The sequence below is a fragment of the Ambystoma mexicanum genome, chromosome 6q (assembly GCF_040938575.1).
Source record: "Ambystoma mexicanum isolate Mex_15411 chromosome 6q, UKY_AmexF1_1, whole genome shotgun sequence".
Taxonomy (NCBI): Eukaryota; Metazoa; Chordata; class Amphibia; order Caudata; family Ambystomatidae; genus Ambystoma; species Ambystoma mexicanum.
The window spans coordinates 1,167,208,247-1,167,226,867 of NC_090937.1; the positions used below are offsets into that span (position 1 = coordinate 1,167,208,247).

General features: G+C 47.2%; 1 protein-coding gene across 2 annotated transcripts in view; it reads right to left on the minus strand.

Annotated features, from left to right (window-relative positions):
• Positions 1-18,621, minus strand: part of N4BP2 (NEDD4 binding protein 2) — a 2,396,815-nt gene that overhangs the window by 1,239,524 nt on the left and 1,138,670 nt on the right. For both annotated transcript variants that reach the window (XM_069631771.1, XM_069631772.1), the window contains one exon: positions 14,196-16,732. In XM_069631771.1, the coding sequence (XP_069487872.1) occupies positions 14,196-16,732 (2,537 nt within the window). The remainder of the gene's footprint in view (positions 1-14,195; positions 16,733-18,621) is intronic.

Below are 18,621 nucleotides of genomic sequence, written 5' to 3' on the forward strand. Positions count from 1 at the left end.
TTGTGTGTACTTATGTCAAATGAGCAGCAAACGATGCAATTTAAAGCCCATTTGGGTAGTTATTTTGGCCAAAAACCTGGCAGGAATAAACAGCTAATGGAAATTATTAATGGTACCTGCCAAAGTAATGCTGTGGTTGTGTTGTGATGCATGGCTGGCTTTGTCAGTTAATTTTTTTTAACATTTCTTTATTTTTACTTTATTGTGCATTTGGTTACATAAAATCGTAAGCACACATATAAAATACAAAAGATACATTTACAGAGATTATCAATTCATGCATATAAAATCAATTGGATAAAACAAAATGTCATCAAATTCACTTCAAATTCAACAGGATAAAAAAAGAATAAAAATACAAATAGAGCATTTCAGCAAATCAACTATGGACCATAATTTCAATGCTGCCTTCCAAGGCAGCTGCAGTGAAAACTAATGAGGAGGCACTATACAGGGTATTCCAGGATTTATCAGTTGTGACATGGTCTATGTGCTGAACACATTTTCCGTAACTTCTGTAGTAAAGCAGCTACGTGCCTTTGCAGGAAACCCGACCTCAGACCTCCCATATGTTGGAGACCTGAGATTGTGTCGTGTTTGACACTAGCAGTTGTGCCAATACCGTACTGCAGCGTGTGTTCGAAAGAAGATACCCATTGAGACAACCTTACCGAATGTATCCCTGAAGGGATGACAACTTGAGGGAGGAACTCCCTGAAGGAATATGAGAAGGAGCAGAGAAAAGAAGCCAGTGACATCACAAAAAGTATGCACAACGTCTCAGGATAATGTATGGATCCTAAAACGAATGACGAAGTAAGGAAACGAGTGAACTCTCAAATATAAAGGAAGAAAATTACACGTGGATGAAGTGCTGCAGAAAATCAACCATTTAATAAATGCACAGACGCTGAAACGCAAGGTAGACCTAAGTCATCATAGAGCTGGCTTATACGTAGTGAATAGGGCACAGGCGAAGCCACCATTGTATAGAAGCTGGATATTGGTATTATGAATTTAGTAAGCCAAGATCCATGAAGCTGGAAGGGAAAGCTGTGTCGCAGCAAGAACAAGCGGAATCGTGGAGCTGCAAGATGAGATTTTCTGTCCTGGAGTTAAGACTGAAGCATCCAAGGTCAGCTATCTATTCTGGAAATGGGTGAAGGTGCGAAGGATGAATCATCCCTTGATAAGGTGCAAAGAAAGTACACCAAGAGTGCCAAGTTTAATTCATTTAAAACATTTAAAAGCTGCAAAATGGACCAAATCGTGGTCTCCCGTCACGTGAGCCAAGGATGAACTTGGAGTCCCAGAACACGATAGCGAGTGCTCTCACTCCCAAGTATTCTAAAAGACAAGAATACTTTGCAAGGCCAAGTTCAAAGACAATCTTCATGGCAGAAGGCATGGGTGATGAAAGATGCTGGGCTAATTGGATGGGGAGGTAGTGTCATGCCCCATCTCCTTGCACCTGGGTCTTGGCCTATGTGCTGCTTAGTGAACCGAATGTTCCAGACCAGTTCCAGACCTGGCACAAGCATGCCAACCAATTATAGTAGTTCATATAACGAAGGACCTTATAGTTTGTAAACCATTCAGAAACTGTGCACCTAATGTTTCTGAAGATTACATGTTTTAGAGGTAGGCATATGTTGTCCACCTGATAGTGGGCGGCCAATTACAATCTTAGTCCCTATAGCAAGTATACTAAGATGTCCCCCTTAAGACTATCCCAACCCTTAGTAGGTTTTTCATTATTGCCATGTAGTATGACATCACCTCAGACGTATTTTTGATATAAAAGCTATGTTTTATGTGAAGATTGCAAAGAGAAATCGAGCGTAGGTCTGTTAATGTTCGTTGTAACTCCCTGTTTTAGATAATTGTTAATAAAACAGTACTTTGCCATCTTCCCGAGTTGGTTCAGTTATTTGGACTTGGAATTTATCTGTGTGATCCCATCCATTACATATGCACATTCCTAAAGGGCCCTAAGCTCACTTTAGATACATAGGTGTTAAACCAGGATAATTGCTCAGTATGTGGCAATCGGTTTCTATTTTTCCACCACAGATTCGGCAAAGTCTTTGTTCAGTCGGAACATTCTGACAAGTACCCTGAAATTCCATGGAAAGTACTAGGTAAAAGCGTAAGTATATTATGAACCTTCTCAATACCAGGGAGAGGACTAAGATGGTCGGCCATAAGGCTGAAATTAAAGCCTTGTGTGGAGAAAGGTCTATATCGCTTCCTCGTGGCAAGCTTATCGAGGTTACATATTCTAACCAAGACGCTAGTCTTTGACTTTAAGATTTGCTCTATATTAGGGAGATTGCGTGCACGAGCATGCAGGTATGTCCAATGCATTTAGGAGATATTTTGCCGAACATGCCAATTCAAGCATAAAAAGGGAATCCTTATGATCATGTTTACAGAGGGCGAGGATATCACAAAGCTTATTTGCACTGCAATCAGGCAGCGTCAATCTGAGGTAGAAAATAGTACGCTGGACAAGCCAAGATGAGGAGCGGGAATAAAACACCAAATGAGTTTGGTAGGTTCATCAGAGATCGTAGGATTTTGGTCTCAAACCCGTCTAGCCATTTCTCCAAGTTCCATGGAAGTGCCTGTAGGCTATAAAGTATCGAAGGGATGAAGCTGGTGTGATAAAGGATCAAAAGGCCCTCCAAGGTATTTCCCCCTTTACAACAGACATTGCGCTTGGCAGCCAATCACTTCCTGTGGGTGGAATGTAAAGACTGCCTCATAGCATCTCTTCCATCTTGTACTAGGCTTAAAAAGGATTCTCTTTCCTCTCCCTATGGAATGTGTTCTGCTGAGAGAGCAGCTACACTCCAAAGGGTGTGAGTGTATTTAGCTAAAGCACTTCTAGTATTTGCCAATTTTAGTGCCGTACTCCCAGCACTAAATACTCTCTTTCCCAAAGAGTCAATTCTTCTATCCTCTTTATCTGCCAGAGTAGAAGGATAAGCTGCAGCTTTAGAAGAAACTGTTGCTGCTTGAACAACCAGGTTTTCTGGTGTGGTGTGCCTGTTCAGAAAAGGAGGGTCCACAGAAGCAGTTCTGTATTTCCTTGTTAACAATTTGTTAACAGTTGGAACGGAATCTGGTTTTAGCCAATTTTCCATAACACTCACCATTAAGGCTGCATGAAATTGTAGAACAGCCTCCTTAACCGGACCACTGTCTAAGACATCAGTGAGGTCATCATTTTCCATAGTAGCTTTGAGTTTAGACCACCCCAGATATTCAGCCACTTTACAAATAACAGATCTGTATGAAGGATCAGCATAACAAGTTGCCTCCGGGTTACCAAATTCAGTCGCTGGTGATGTTTCCCAGCTGCTGGTTTCTTTAGGAATTTCTACTAGATTTTGCATCTTAGACTCTTCATAAATCAGTTCTTCTGGAACATTTGGTGTCCCATACACATACCCAAAATGGGCTGATCCTCCTCTTCATAATTCCTTGAAAATGTATCCTATTTGCCTGAAGAAATCAGGTTGAGGAATGGGTTTGAATGACTGTTCAGCCACTGTTCAGCCATAGGTTTTGCACTGAATGACAGATGGATGACATGCCTTGAAGGTTCAGGAGATGAACACAACGGCTTTGATACCTTCGAAGAGGGCTTTGATTCTGAAGAGGAAGGATTTGAGGAGGTAGGCACAGGTTTTTTTCTTGTGCACCAAAGACGAATCCTTCGATTTGTGTTGAGGAGTCTCTCTTCCCGAGCTTGAGGGGCGCGATAAGGAGACACAAGATACTCCCTACTGGTCCCTTATGAGGGGCACTCGGAGGAGCTTGCCTCTGGAAAACTTTAAGCATTTTTAATTGCAATTTTTCTAATTCCGCAGCAGTCGAGTTCTTTTTCGGGAATTAAACTTTTACGGGAGAGGAAGACTACGATGAGAAGGACCTGCTATGCTGTTTTTACTCTTCTTATGAGAAGAGGATGACTAGCGTTGTGAACCGGACCTCGATCGTCTTTGAGGTTTGTGACGTTTTCTAGCAGAGCAAACATCCCTCGATTCGGAGGATGACTTTCTTTTCGATGGGGTAACGGGCAGGGATTTGGGAGAGGGCTTACCTGCATTGAGTTTCCCCTTCCTTTCCCGCTAGGCTTTGACAGTCATGGATTGACATGAGCCACAGTCGTCCACCTTGTGGCCTGAACCCACGCACCACAGACATCTCAGTCAGGGTCTGTGATAGACATTTTTGCCCCACAGTCTGAACACCGCTTGAAGCCTGTCTTCGGTGTCGAGGACATACTCAAAGAAAATTTGTAGACACACGTAATTGAAATTTCACTGAGGCGAGTAGCTCAGAAGCACGCAGCAATGCGGAAAAAACGGAACTGAGGTAACGGTCAGCATGCGTGCTTCATATACCAGCGTGGACGTCGCAAGGGATGCTACGGAGACCATTGAGGACCAACACCCGCCGCTGCACGACGATCGACGCTATGAAAAAAGAATTCCGAAGCAAGCTGCAAGCAGACTTAAAAATATCAAAGATGAGCAATACGTGGGAGGACACAATCCATTTGAAAGTTAGTCCCGGGAGGATAGCTCAGTGGCAACGTGCCTGCATTGGAAGCAAGACGACACGAAGCAACAGAGGCTCGATCCCCGGGTCCGCGCTTAGAAACCTATGGGTATTTAAGCGCGTAACAAATATGCAACTAAGAAAAAAAAAACAATTATGCAACTAAAAAAAAAAAACAATCCCTGTAACAGCGCCTCGATGCCCGCGGGCTGTGTGAGCGCTTTAAAAAAATGCACAAAAAAAATAAAAAAAGGCAAATAAATAGTTTTGAAGGTTTTTGTAAAGGTTGGTTAAGAGGTGCCAAAATTATAATCTGCCATATAATGCCCTCAACTGGGAAATAAAGGTTGTAATCTAAACTAGGGAGTTGGAAGCAGATTGAATAAGGTCTTGTCAGAATCCTCATCGTGTTGGTGCATTGTGACAAGAAGGCATGTACACAGAGACCATTACACAGAGATCATAGACCGTCTGGATATTTAGTCTGTCTTCTACCAAATAAGGAACAAGTTACTTACCTGTAACTGCTGTTCTCCAGCATGGGTCTGGCATGGATTCACATGCTCATGAATATTCCCCGTCGTCAGGCCGGGAATCCTCGGTAAAGAAAAAAATCAGTATCAGTTTCGTTTCTGATCTGTCTTTCTTAGTAGTAACCAATCACCGATCTCTGGGTCATACTGCCCCCAGTCAATGACTGCCCTCTCCCTAAGCCCCGCCTCTGGCAGCCATCCTCAGATTTGGTATCACGTAAAGTGGCAGTATGACCAAGTGAAGAGCCGCGGAGGGGTAGGAGGGAGGGTTCGCATGTGAATCCATGTCAGAGCCATGCTGGAGAACAACAGTTACAGGTAAGTAACTTGTTCCTTCTCCAGCATGGGGTCTGGCATGGATTCACATGCTCATGAATATACAAATACATAGCAGTACACACATGCACAACCACGGGAGGGGGCAAGGCTCAACATTAAGCATTACATAAAACTCAACATTAAGCATTTCTTACCTCCTCACCAGGCTCACCTTAAGCAAACAGGTCGCGCAGCACTGCTTGGCTGACCCTGGACTCCTCCCTGGAATTGCGGTCGACGCAGTACAATCTCGTGAAGGTGTGCGTCGACCTCCACGTAGGAGCCCTGCAGATGTCCAGCAGGGGCACACCAGACAAGAACGCCTTGGTAGCAGCGACTGCTCTGGTCGAATGGGCTCTCGGACGGTCGGGCAACGGTCGGTTCGCCATCCGATGACAGTGCATGATGCAGCCGGAGAGCCATCTGGAAATGGAAGCCTTCGAGAAAGCCTTCCCTTGGTTCACAGGCCCAAAGTTCACAAACATCTGCTGTGATGTCCTCCGAAAACTCTTTGTTCGGTCCACGTAGAACTTCAGCGCTCTAGCTACATCCAGCGAGTGCAAAGTCCTCTCAGCCGGCGACGAAAGTGACGGGAAAAAGACTGGTAACACCAAGGGCTCGTTGAGATGGAAGTCCGACGGCACCTTGGGCATGAAGGAGGGGTGCGTCCTCAGCACTACCCTCGTATCGTGAAAGGTCAGGTATGGAGGCTTGCAGGATAGTGACTGGATCTCTCCCACACGTCGTGCAGAGGTGATGGCCACCAGGAATGCTGTTTTCCACAACATAAACTTTAACGGGGCCGAATGCAATGGCTCGAATGGCGGACCCATGAGCCTGGTCAGCACCACGTCTAGCTCCCACGCCGGGGCTGGCGCCTTCCCGGCGGGAATGATCGAAACAGTCCCTTCATAAATTCCTTAACCAGGCGATGAGACCACAGGGATGACCGCCCTGTAGTCCTGGAGTATCGGGAAATCGCTGCCAGGTGTATCTTGATTGAAGCATGAGATAGTCCAGTTTTGGCTAGCGACAGAAGGTAGGGCAATACTTGAGGGGCCGTAATCCGCAGAGGGTTAATCTTCTGTGCACGGCACCAGATCGAGAACCTCTTCCACTTATGTCCGTAGCACTTGAGAGTTGAGGACGCCCTGGCCTTCGCAAGAACCTCTCTGCAGTCAGCAGGGATATAGTATTCTCCGAACTCTAGTGCTGCAGGAGCCAGGCCTGCAAATTCAGCGACTCTGGGGCGTGATGAAGAATTGTGCCTCCTTCTCTGGAGAGGAGATCTGCGTCCATCGACAGCTTAATTGGTGGGGACAAGTCCAGAAGGTCTGGGAACCAGATCTGCCTCGGCCACGCCGGTGCGACGAGGATCATTCTGCACTGGGACCTCTTGAGCTGGTTGATGAGTCGGAGCAGCAACGGCAACGGAGGAAACGCATATAGGAACAGGCCGTCCCAGGGGAACGAGAAAGCATCGCCCATGCTCCTCGGTTGGGGAAACCTGCTGGCGAACCTCTGGCACTTGGAGTTCGTCGCCGTCGTAAACAGGTCGATCTGGGGTTTGCCCCATCGCTGAAAGAGTCGGTCCACTTGATCCTGGCGTAGTTCCCACTCGTGGCACGAGCTCAGCTCTCTGCTGAGTGAGTCGGCGATGGTGTTTTTTATCCCTGCCAGATGAAACGGCACCAGAAACATCCCTTGAGCAACGGCCCAATGCCACAGGTCCTGGGCTTCCTTGGATAGGGCCGGGGATCTGGTTCCGCCCTGCTTCCGGATGTAGAACATCGTGGTGGTGGTGTCAGTGAAGATCCTCACCACCTTGCCCTTGAGGGACGGGAGAAAGGACCTGAGGGCCCAGAACACTGCCCGGAGCTCAAGGATGTTGATGTGGAGCGGCTTCTCCTCCGGAAGCCAAAGGCCTCTCGCGTGAAGATCTCCTGTGTGGGCTCCTCACCCCTCCAGGGAGGCATCCGTCATCACCGTCGCCTGGTGGGCCGGGGTCTGAAAGTCTGTCCCCGCCGCTAGAGGAGCGCGGGTGCTGCACCATCGGATCGCTCGTCGGAAGGTCTCTGTGAGAGGGATCCTGTCCTCGAAGCTGCCCGTCGCTTGAATCCAGCGGGCGTTGAGGAACTCCTGTAGAGGGCGCATCCGAAGTCTGCACAGGCGCACAAGATAAATGCAAGAGGACATCATCCCGAGGAGGGATTTGATGGACCTCACTCTGGCCACGTCGGTGGCCAGCAGACGCTGCACCTTGCCTAGGATGGCCTTTGTCCTTTCCTCCGACGGCAAGGCCAGATGCGCCACTGTGTCGAGCTTGGCTCCCAGAAACAGTGCGACTTGAGAGGGGACCAAGTGGGACTTGGGGAAGTTGATGGAGAACTCCAGGTCCGTGAGCAGCTGGACGGTCTTCGCCGGCGAGCTCCCTTGTCCTTGCGCGGATGAGCCAATCATCCAGGTAGGGGTAGACGTGGATCCCCTGCATGCGCAGCTGCGCCGCCACTGGAGCGAGGCACTTGGTGAAAGCCCTGGGTGCCGACTTTAATCCGAACGGGAGGGCCTTGAACTAGCAGTGTCGCCCTTGAACCACGAACCTGACGAACTTTAGGTGTCCTTTTAGAATGGGAATGTGAAAGTATGCATCCTCCAAATCCAACGACGACAGGAAATCGCCCTCCTCCAGCTGTCCCAGCACGTGCTGGAGAGTGACCATCCGGAACTTCTGTGCCTTGATGTACTTGTTCAGTCGTCGCAGGTCTAGGATGGGTCGCCACCCTCCTGTCTTCTTTTTCACAAGGAATTCCATTGAGTATACTCTGGAGCCCCGGAGCCTCTTTGGGACGAGCTCGATGGCACCTTTCTTGAGCATCGCCCTTACCTCCAAGAGCAGTTAAGGGACGTGGTTTTCTTTCCTGGCCATGGGAGGAATGCGGGGGCACTTTTTTAGAAATTCGAGGGCGTGCCCCTGGGCCAGGGCATCCAGCACCCAACGGTTGGTGGAGATGGACTCCCACACGCTGACGAACTTCGCCAGCCAGCTTCCCACCGGGGTGCTTCGGTGGGGGCCCGACGCCACGGTCAGTTCAATCTTGCCTGGAGGACGCTTTGCCGCCTTGGCCTCCCTGGCGATGACGACGGGATCCACCCGACTTGCCTCCTCTTTTAGGCTTCCTGCGACGAGGAGCGGGCCACTTGGTGGTACGTAGAGGAGCCACCAACGAATCCCTTGGTGGCACCCTGCTTGCCTCCAGAGCTCCGAAAGGACGGCCTTCGTTGCTGGAGAACTCCCAGGGCCTTAGCTGTCTCTGTGTCCGCCTTGATGGCTTGGAGGGACTCATCCACTGTTTTCCCAAACAGGTTGTTCCCGTCGAACGGCATGTCCAAAACCTTAGTTTGTACGCCTTGAGCCACCCTCGTCGTCTGAAGCAAACGCCGTTGCCTAGCTGGCGGAAACCCGTGTCCGCAATGTCCGTTGCCACCGTAATGGCGTGGTCCGACGCCACCTCACCTTCTTGCAAGATCTCCAGGGCCTCAGCCCTCTTGTCATCCGGTAGGAAGTCCAACAGGGGGACGATCTTGTACCATAACTCCCTGTCGTAGCGGGCCACGATCGCAAGGGCGTTGGCCGCCTTAATCGCTGTTGCCGCCGAAGATATAACTCATCGTCCCATTGCATCCAGCTTCTTTCCTTCGCCGTCCGGCGGGGAAGTTGACGTTGAGGCCGATGCCCCCCCCCCCCCGCTTTCTTCTTGGCCGCCGCTGAGACGACCGAGTCAGGGGTCGGTTGCGCCCTAAGGCACAAAGGTGCCGCGTCGGGGACCCGGTACTTCTTCTCGTACCGATCCCTCTTGGCAGGCGTCGTAGACGGGTTCTTGAGAAGGGTGAGACCCTCGTCCCAGATGTCATCCAGCAGAGGCACGGCGAGGACTGTCTTCCTCTTGGCCTCGCGCCGTTGGTAAAGGAAACCTTCCTTCTTCTCTTCGGGGCAGAGCTGAAAAAGCTCAGATGCCCTGGCGATCATAGCGTGGAAAGGCCCAATCTCGTCGGGCGGGGAAGCCCGGGCTGGAGGCGATGGGAGCTCCATCCCGTGGTCGCCGCCGTCGTCATCCATACCTGTCGTGGCCGTGTCCGTTCCTGTGTCATCCCCAGGTACGGGGGACATGGGCAAAGGCTGAGCAGGCCGCGAGGGCTGAAAAGGCAGGGCTGGAGGGGTCCGTCTTCTCTTGTTTGGGGGACTTCCCGACGGGCCTGGCTCTGGCTCCTCAGTCCGGCCTGGTTCCGGCTCCTCCGTCGGTGGTAGGGGCAATCTCGTCCTTATCTCCGAACATAAGGATTGTATTGCCAACAAAATGGACGCTGAGATGTCCTGAGGCTCCGGAAGCGACAGTTGACTAGGAACCTCGCCGGCGCCACCGGCGCCCTCGTCGTCCCCTTCGTCGGGATCCCTCCCGTGGGACCGGGCCTCTTCGACACCCTCCAAGACTTCAACCAATTCCTCCTCGGAGGCTGTGTCCATGTCCACAATGGCCACCGGCTCCCCCCCTTTTTCCACCGGGGTCTTCACAGGGGTCTTCTCGATGGGCCTGAAAGAGGCCTCCCTCTGCGGTGGCAGGGAAACTCTGGGCCCCGAGGTCGCCTCCACTGGTGTAGCCTCCTCAGGCTGTGCCAGGGCCGCCGCAACTTCCTCGATAGAGGCCTTGGCCGGGTGAATCAGGGCCTGTGGCCTTCACCTTGGGGGGAGGGTCACCGCCTCGGTCCCCCTCGGCTGGATCCTTCGAGATCGACCGGGGCCTCTCCAGAAGCTTCGCCGGGTTCTCGGCCTTCCTCTTCCCTGAGCCAGAGCGTTGGCTCATGGTTGATGGCGCTGGAGAGGATGCGCCCTGCCTGGCAGCTGAGGAACCCGACCGTTCGGCGCTCCCGGTGCCCGTGGACTCGCGGTGCTTTGCCTTCTGTTGGGCCCCCGTCGCCGGGGTGCCCTCACAGGACTTAGAAGACAGCTCGGACTTCTTCTTCTTCTTCTTCTCACCTGATGGGCTCTTTCCTTCCAGCCAGATGGAGAGACCAAGGTGTCGGTCCCTGATGGTCCGTTCCGACATGTTCCCGCAAAACGCACAGTCCTTCTCCACGTGCGTTTTGTCCACATGAAGGCAGTAGAGACATTTCGAGTGCTCGTCCTCCTTGAACACATTCTGCAGCTGGCATCCAGGGCAAACCCTGAACAGCTTTCCGGGCCGTCGAGCTTCCTTTCTCCTGGGCCATGTCCGGGTAGGCCGCAGTAACTTCTGGACTCTAAGAAGCGTAACTCGACGAAAACTTCACCCTTGAGGGGTGTAGAAAATCTGAAACGGGTCCCCGTTGATCGGATGTAGACACGGTGGAGCTTGAGGCTCTATTTGACCGAAAAATGAGAGAATCTCTTTGAAAAAGCGTGAAAACGTAGCAAAAGCTCGAGAGCTAAACATGAGGACTCCCATCACTTGAGCGTGCGGTAGAAATCTGAGGATGGCTGCCAGAGGCGGGGTTTAGGGAGAGGGCAGTCATTGGCTGGGGGCAGTATGACCCAGAGACCAGTGATTGGTTACTACTAAGAAAGACAGATCAGAAACGAAACTGATACTGATTTTTTCTTTACCAAGGATTCCCGGCCTGACGACAGGGAATATTCATGAGCATGTGAATCCATGCCAGACCCCATGCTGGAGAATGTTGATTACTGGACGGACGCTTCTGTATGATTAACTAAACTTTGCTTAGTAGATATTTCAAACATACACACATATACTGAAATTGCTAACAGCAGTTAATCTTTAAACCGCTTCCACCCAGAGGAAGAAGGGTGCTTGGACTCTGTCTGGCTGATACACTAGAGATCTAGGGATTCCATATGTTGAAAAAGTAGCCCATACGATTAGAAGTAAATGGAGATATAGTGCATTATTTTGCAACTTTTCTTTTTTAAATACAGGTTTCTAAACAAAATATAAAAATAGCATTCTCTACACAGGTATGGGCTTTAAAAGCTGTTATCCAAAATACATTGGCCATGAAATCAGTTCTCCTCTGTTTTTTATTGCATGTTTGCATTTGTAATTTTAAATATCTGTTTTACATATGAATGCCTCACAAGCTTTTCCTTCTGTTTTTGATACACAATGTCCGTGCCATTGTTACACCATTGCTGTCAGCATGCAGTATTGAAGTGAATTTGCTTCAATCTCAACTTTGTATTAAATGTATACCCGGTTGTACCTATTGGGCGTACTGCAGTGCTCCTTCTACATCTATTATTAGTTTGAATTATTACCATGGTGTAATGTAAAGGGAGCTTTAACTAGGAATGGCTAGGCTGCTAACCTCTGCTCAGGAGATGTAGAACCAATCCCGTTTCCTCTCTTGTTTCAAAGAAAAAACGAAAAGGACACACAATCGTACCTAGAGTACGCCATAGCCAACCCGTGGTCAGTGTAAGTCTATGCAGTTATGCTGGGCGCATTGATCCGGAGGCAGAACCAGGTCCGAAACGTGGTGGGCACAGGAATCCTGGAGCCCGAGGAACACTGGCAAGCCCAGGAAGGAAGAGCACCCAATGATCCGAGGTACCTTGGAGTGGGAGACCGAACCACTAGAGACGCGGCACACCCGGAATCCCGAACACAGACGAAGAGGCAAGGAATCGCTGCAAGGGAGACAAACTTTACGAAGTTGCGGCTCTGCAGTTATTGGCGTCACCAACTCCAATGAGCCATGCCTCTAACACCCAGGACAGTGGCCGATACAGAGAAATGGGAGGAGGGTGCTGAAACTCCGAATCACTCCATTAGGGGGTGAGAATTTTTGTATCACACATACGGCCAATGAGCCTGTACCGCTCACGAGGAGCTTAGAGTTCCAGGCCCCTGGGGGCAGCAGACGGTGGAAATCATGCTTCACACAGAAGACCAATAAGGCAATCAGCGCACAAGGGGCTGAGAAACCTAGGAACCTTGGAGGGAGTAAGAACATTGCATCACAGCCAAGGCGAGAAAGGCCAAGAAGCCCACGAGAGGCTGAGAGAGACCCAGGACCCCTGGAGGGGGTGAGAATATTGTACCACACACACAGTCAACAAGGGGGAATCGGAATGCGAATATTGCAACACGGTTGCCACCAACAAGGCCGAACAGCCCACGCAGGGCTGAGAGACCCAGGACCCATGAAGGGGGAGAGAACTTTGCAGCACAGAGTTAGCCAAAAAGGCAGTGTAGCCCACGAGGGGCTGAGAGAACCAGGAACCCCTGAGGGGGTGAGAAAATTGCAGTACGCACACGGCCAACTAGGCTGAGAGAGCCAGAACCCCAGAAGGGTGTGAACACATTTCATGCACACGGGCAGTAAGGCCAGATAGTTCATGCAGAGCTGACAGAAAGATAAGTACTATAGATTTACACTGAAGGGCTGAGGAAGAGTGACCAAGGAATCCCAAGTTCCCATCCTGTTGGGACATCCATATGACCAAAATAGAAGAACAAATCGGGCAACTAGAGACAGAACTTTGTGAGCTTAACAGAATCCTATTAGTCAGGAGTAACTGTTTTCAGAGTGTCAAGAAAAACCCAGAACTGGTTTTGAACTGTATCCACAGGCTGAGACCTGAACCAAGAAGTGGAAAAGAACTGGAAATACAAGTGGGTAGGGATCAAGCACCAGCCATCCCAGGCCAAGCGAGTAGAATACTTTTTAAGGATAATTTATGTTTCTTTATAAGAGTGGTACAGGAGGCAAGATGACAGAATAGGTTTTGGACAGGGGATGGTTGTTACTTTGCAAGACATCCTGACAAGCACCCTCTGTTATTTTTTTAGAATAGGGAACCACCAACATTAAAAACGTGTTATTTAAATAGTGCTTAAATCCAAAGCGCTTTACATAAAACATATTCACCTACATTAGAAGTAGGGATAGGACAGACATTATGTTTCCTTTAATAAACCTAATACTGTTTACATTCATGTCCGTGTCTCCCATGTCTGATTTACCACAGCACATATATGCATATTGGTCAAACAGACATGCACATGTTTTAAAAATCTTTATTTATCCATAATGTTTCACCATTCATGAAGTTCTCCCCCAAATTAGCCACATTATTGAGATCTGGCTTATCTTGTGAGATGTCACATCTTTTTCTAGACTGCGCTGCAAATCCTCATGCAAATTAGCATTGTATCAAAGAAAGTCAAACCTGTTTGGCCCTTCAGTTCCTTTCTGCAGCCAAGTTATTAGCCTGTTTGCTTAGTGAGGATCATTTCTTTTGTCTCACTGTTTGATAACTATTTCTTTCCATTTTCTCAACACTGGTATTTGTTGGAGGTTGGTAACCCTCAACTAACTTGCTTGCATTTATGTATTTATATCTATGCCTCCCTATGCCAAACAAGTCCATTAAAAATCTTTGAACTATACTGGCAGAGTGAGTTTGTCAGCAATATTAACACATAAATGATCATCTAGTAATCTAGACTTTAAATATGGTACGAACCAGAAATCATATTTACTAATTTCAATACTACATGGCAATTATTTTCCAATTATTCATTACCAATAAATATTACATATGGCCACACAACACATTTGTATAGAGAGATCAGCAGGAAGAGAACAGGTGTAAGATTATAAAGGAAAAAAAATACTTCAGTGTACTGACATTAGCTAAGAGATTTAGGCACAGTGTGTTTTGAAGGTTTGCAAAGAAAACAATGAAAAGAAATATATTTTATTGGTACCTACCTAGACCAATCCCCACAGGTCCAAAGAGTTCACGGAGTTGAAAGGCTAGTTCAGGAGGTAAGGACAATTGCAAACTATCAATATTCATGGACTCATATGGCAAAGCCATTGAATTGGGAGTGTGATCCCTGGGTTCTTGAAGATTACATTTTTCTTCATGAACCTCCTCAACATGAACGTTTTCGGGCTGCAGAACATATTCATTGGGATTATTAACATTTCCCACATGTTGAAAGTTCTGTTGTGATTGAAATTTTTCATAATCATCTCTGTAACTCTTGGAGATTTTAGCTTCAAAAGATGCTGATGCTAATTGGCCATTCACATCAAGTTTCAAGGATTGCGAAGCAGTATTCACATCATAATGTGAATTTACATCATCTGATGGCTGCATGTCAAGTTCCCTCAATGACGAGTTAGGTTTGTGTTTATTAACATCTTCTAGAAAAATGTGAGCATCTGTTGGTTTAGCAAAAACAGATGACCGATCACTGTTTTCTTCTGAGATTTCAACCTTAATATTGCCAGCCTTATCATGGTTACAATTTGGTTCTTTTATAGCAGAACTTGGTGATTGACTAATTACAAAGTTTGCTTCTTCAGTACTTGATCCTTGATCGATTTCACATCCTGTACACTCTAGCCTAGAGGTTATGTGATTTTCAGATTGCTGGTAGTATACATACTGTGAAATTAAGGAATTTCTTTCTTTCAAGCTGTCCAGGTTGGCATTGTGCTGTGAAATTAAAGATGAGCTTGGCTCAATGGAAGCATGGCCGGCATTGAGCTCAACCACTTCTTTGGTCTCATCATATAATACAGGCTCAGAGATATTTTCATTGTTTGCTCCTGTACAATCCAATGTCTCTTCATTCTCAAAATATAGCAATATCGAAGCTCTTTCTAAATCAGCATGATCGGCATCAAAATCAGTAGACACTTCTACCTCAACGTCTTCCACCTCCTCCTCATCCTCTTCATCCATGTGCAGTTTTTCTCCAGAGTCCAGTAACAGGTTGGTAGCCCATCCAATGTCCTTGTTACATCTTTCATACAAGTCCTTCAACACGTCAAAAGAGACTGATCTGAACATTTTACACAAAGCCTTTAGATTTTCTATTTCATCCTCTTTGATAAGCTCACTTTCCTCCACACGAGTGCCTTTATCATGCATTACTCTATATGGGATTTTTTCTGGAGAGTCTGCACATGTATTCACATTAATCTCTGCAGCCTTAAATCGATCTGTTTGTCCAATTAGAACTTTGGTAGAATCATTTATATTAGTTATGTTCTTCTCAAGTCTCCAAAGAAGTGCAAATTCCAGAGGCTCTGTTTGGGAACTAATGCAGTGTGTTCTTTCAGGCATGTCTACTTCAGACTTACAAGTAATGAGTGTCTTCCTTGATTCAGGTACGCTTATGCTATTTTTGGAAAAGGTAAGAGCCAGTTTGCACTGTTTGCCACCTTTCTTAGTTTGCAAATGAAGTTTCTGACTATTTGTTTCACACAGCATTGTTTCACCATCTTGGAAATGTGATGTAACTGTGACTTCCTGTTTTTCTGCATCATCAGTGGGCCTCCCAAAGCCCTCCCTTGTGCAACTGTCACTTAAAAATATGTCACCAGATTCACAATTCTGGTTGCAACTGGTCTGTTGTGCTACCAATTGCTTTTGCTGTACGAATGCGGACACAGCAGGCCAGTCTCCTCCAGTACCGGGATATTCTGGCACTCTAATAGGGTCTTCATGACTAATAGTAAAAAGAGAAAGTGGCATTGAAACTACACACCCATCACCCTGGATTTCAAGAGCATCTACTGGTTTGTTCATCTGTATTTGCTCAGAGTCTGAATCGGGTTTTGATACCACCTCAGATTTTCCATTTCTGTCTTTCTCATTTTTAAGTGGATGTGGGCTGTCGGCTTTAAGAACATTACAATTTGGCTTTGAAAATAATGTCTTTTTTGTTCTTTGCCTTCTTTGGCCCATTGATTGTTCCATAGGCCAGTCACCTACAAAATTTAACAGTTCGGGTCTCAGGGATTTAGGAACAATAGTATCCGTCTCTTTCTGGGATATATATTCACTGAATGGATCTTGTGTGGAATGTAGCTGCTCCTTTTCAAATGGGGTACCTAAAAGCTGATCATCATTGGGTTCTGTTATACTTGGAATGCACAGAATATCTAAGGCAGCATTCTCTTCAGGCACCACAATCTTATCAAGGTTTTCGTTCTCTTTTACATCTTGGTTTTCCAGTGATGCCCCAAGTTCTCCACAGACCTCTCTTGCCGGACACACTGAATTGACTTGTTCTACAGTACACTTTTCAACAGCAGCCTCTCCTTTCAGACTACCCATATCTTTCTGGGCTTTAGATGAATCCTCTGCAGCGTGATAAGCATAGTCTTCCAACAATGAAGATGAATCAGTCTTTTTAGGTTTTTCCTCATCTCTTATGCTGCAGTAGGTTAAGGGGGAAGTTTCAAGATGTTCTTCTCTTGACTGAGCAGCTGTCCGAGAATCAGAAACGCTAAAAGAAAAGCAACATGTTTAACAAAATTCAAATGCTAAATTAACAGTAAAATGAAATTACGTCTGGAAATATGTAAAACATTACAGTGCAAAGATTGTAACCTTACCATTAAACATTAGCATAGTGTTAAAGGCATCAAAAAGAATAAAAAAAACAAAAGAAATCAGAATAAATACAAATAGATTAAATAATAAATTAGGGAAAAAAACATATGCATCCATATGATATTGTATGATGGGGCATTTATAACGTGCCTGTACACAAGTGTTTCAAGACAAGGAGGGGGAAACAAAGGGAGGACAAAATAAAGAACTTACTAGGCCTTGTGTCATTCAGATCGCCTAAGTGCTGGGAAGAAGGAAGGGGAGAAGTTCCAGAGGGTAGGGGAAGGGGGGAGGTGCAGTTTACTCACAAGTGCAGCCAGCAGGTGGCTCATAAGTGCAGAGAGAAGGGACTGTAGGGTTGCAGATACAGACCCTTAAGTGCTGGGGATCCCGGACGCAGTGCAAGGGCAACTGGACATGCAGGAGCCTGGGCCCGAGTTCAGAAGGTGACCAGTGCGCGGAGCAGTCAGGTGCATCAGCAGGTGAGAGGAAGAGAGAAAGCTGAAGCGAATTGGAAGGTCTTGAGTGGCTTCCGGAACCAGTGGTGGTTCTGCTCAAGTTTGAGAGAGGCAGGAAGGCTGTTCCATAGATTTATAAATGAGAAAGGTGAGGATTTTAGGGGTCGGAGAGGTCGAGTATCACTCATGTTTCCTGTACACCAGAGTCACTTACATCATAAATGCTAGTAAAGTTCATTGACCCTCTAAAACACTCTAAATTGATTATCCAGCTGAAACGAGAACACAGAGCTAGCATGCAGGCACAAATTTATTCAACACAAGGTAACGTATTTCCAGGTTAACTTCTGCGTAACTCACCCTCACCAGCCAACATCCCCGATTCCCCACAAACCTTCATGCACATATCTATATTTGGCACCACTTCATGCACTCTACAGTCCGACATTATGCAATATAAATGTCATGCAACCAGGGGACTTAACATTCCTCACCCCTTTAACAGAGAAGCAAATTAACCATCCCAACATAAAAGAGGTGCGCTGGGTAGCAACTCAAATACCCAACCACAAAGTAACTGAGGCTGGTGGTCAAACTCTTGGGTCATCCTGATCTACTTGCTGACATGCCAATACGGAAATAACTGGTATTACACACCATCAGTGTAGCAAACCAATTCAGAACACACTGCTGCCGCACACTTTTCAATCCACTGCAACGTCATATACACACACACACACACTTTACTTATATTCCACCTGGAGCCAACCTCCAAGACCACAGAATTACTGAACTCCTCCCTGACCCCCTCTTTGCAGACTGAATTTGGATTCCCAGTTGACCACACATCAAGCCAACTTAATTCTTGCCTACATCCCTCAAGCATACTTGCCAACCCTTGGCACTGTGTAGAATCTTGCCTCCTGCAAAATGTGCCTGGATCAGTGATGACATTGAGCAGGAACCAGGCTGACCCAGGGAAGTACAAACAGAAGATGCTTTGTTTGCTTAGTTACATAGATGCAGATATGAAAGGTAGGAGAGAAGGTCACACGTATCTGCCCCGGTTCCCTGCCATACTCCAAGTCCCAACCATCACTCTGTGGAACTCCCAAGCCTTCAACACTCCAGGCTCCACCTCACCATTCCATGAGGCCCTGCATTCACCGAGACATTACACAGATCAATCAAGCTACAACACACTTCATTTATCATCATCAGAACACTTCTTGCTCCTAGTTTGTTTGGCTCCAATTCGCTCATGCAGCAAAATCTTCCACCTTTCCCCACTGTGACAAATCTTGTGATGGCGTCCCTTCTCCCC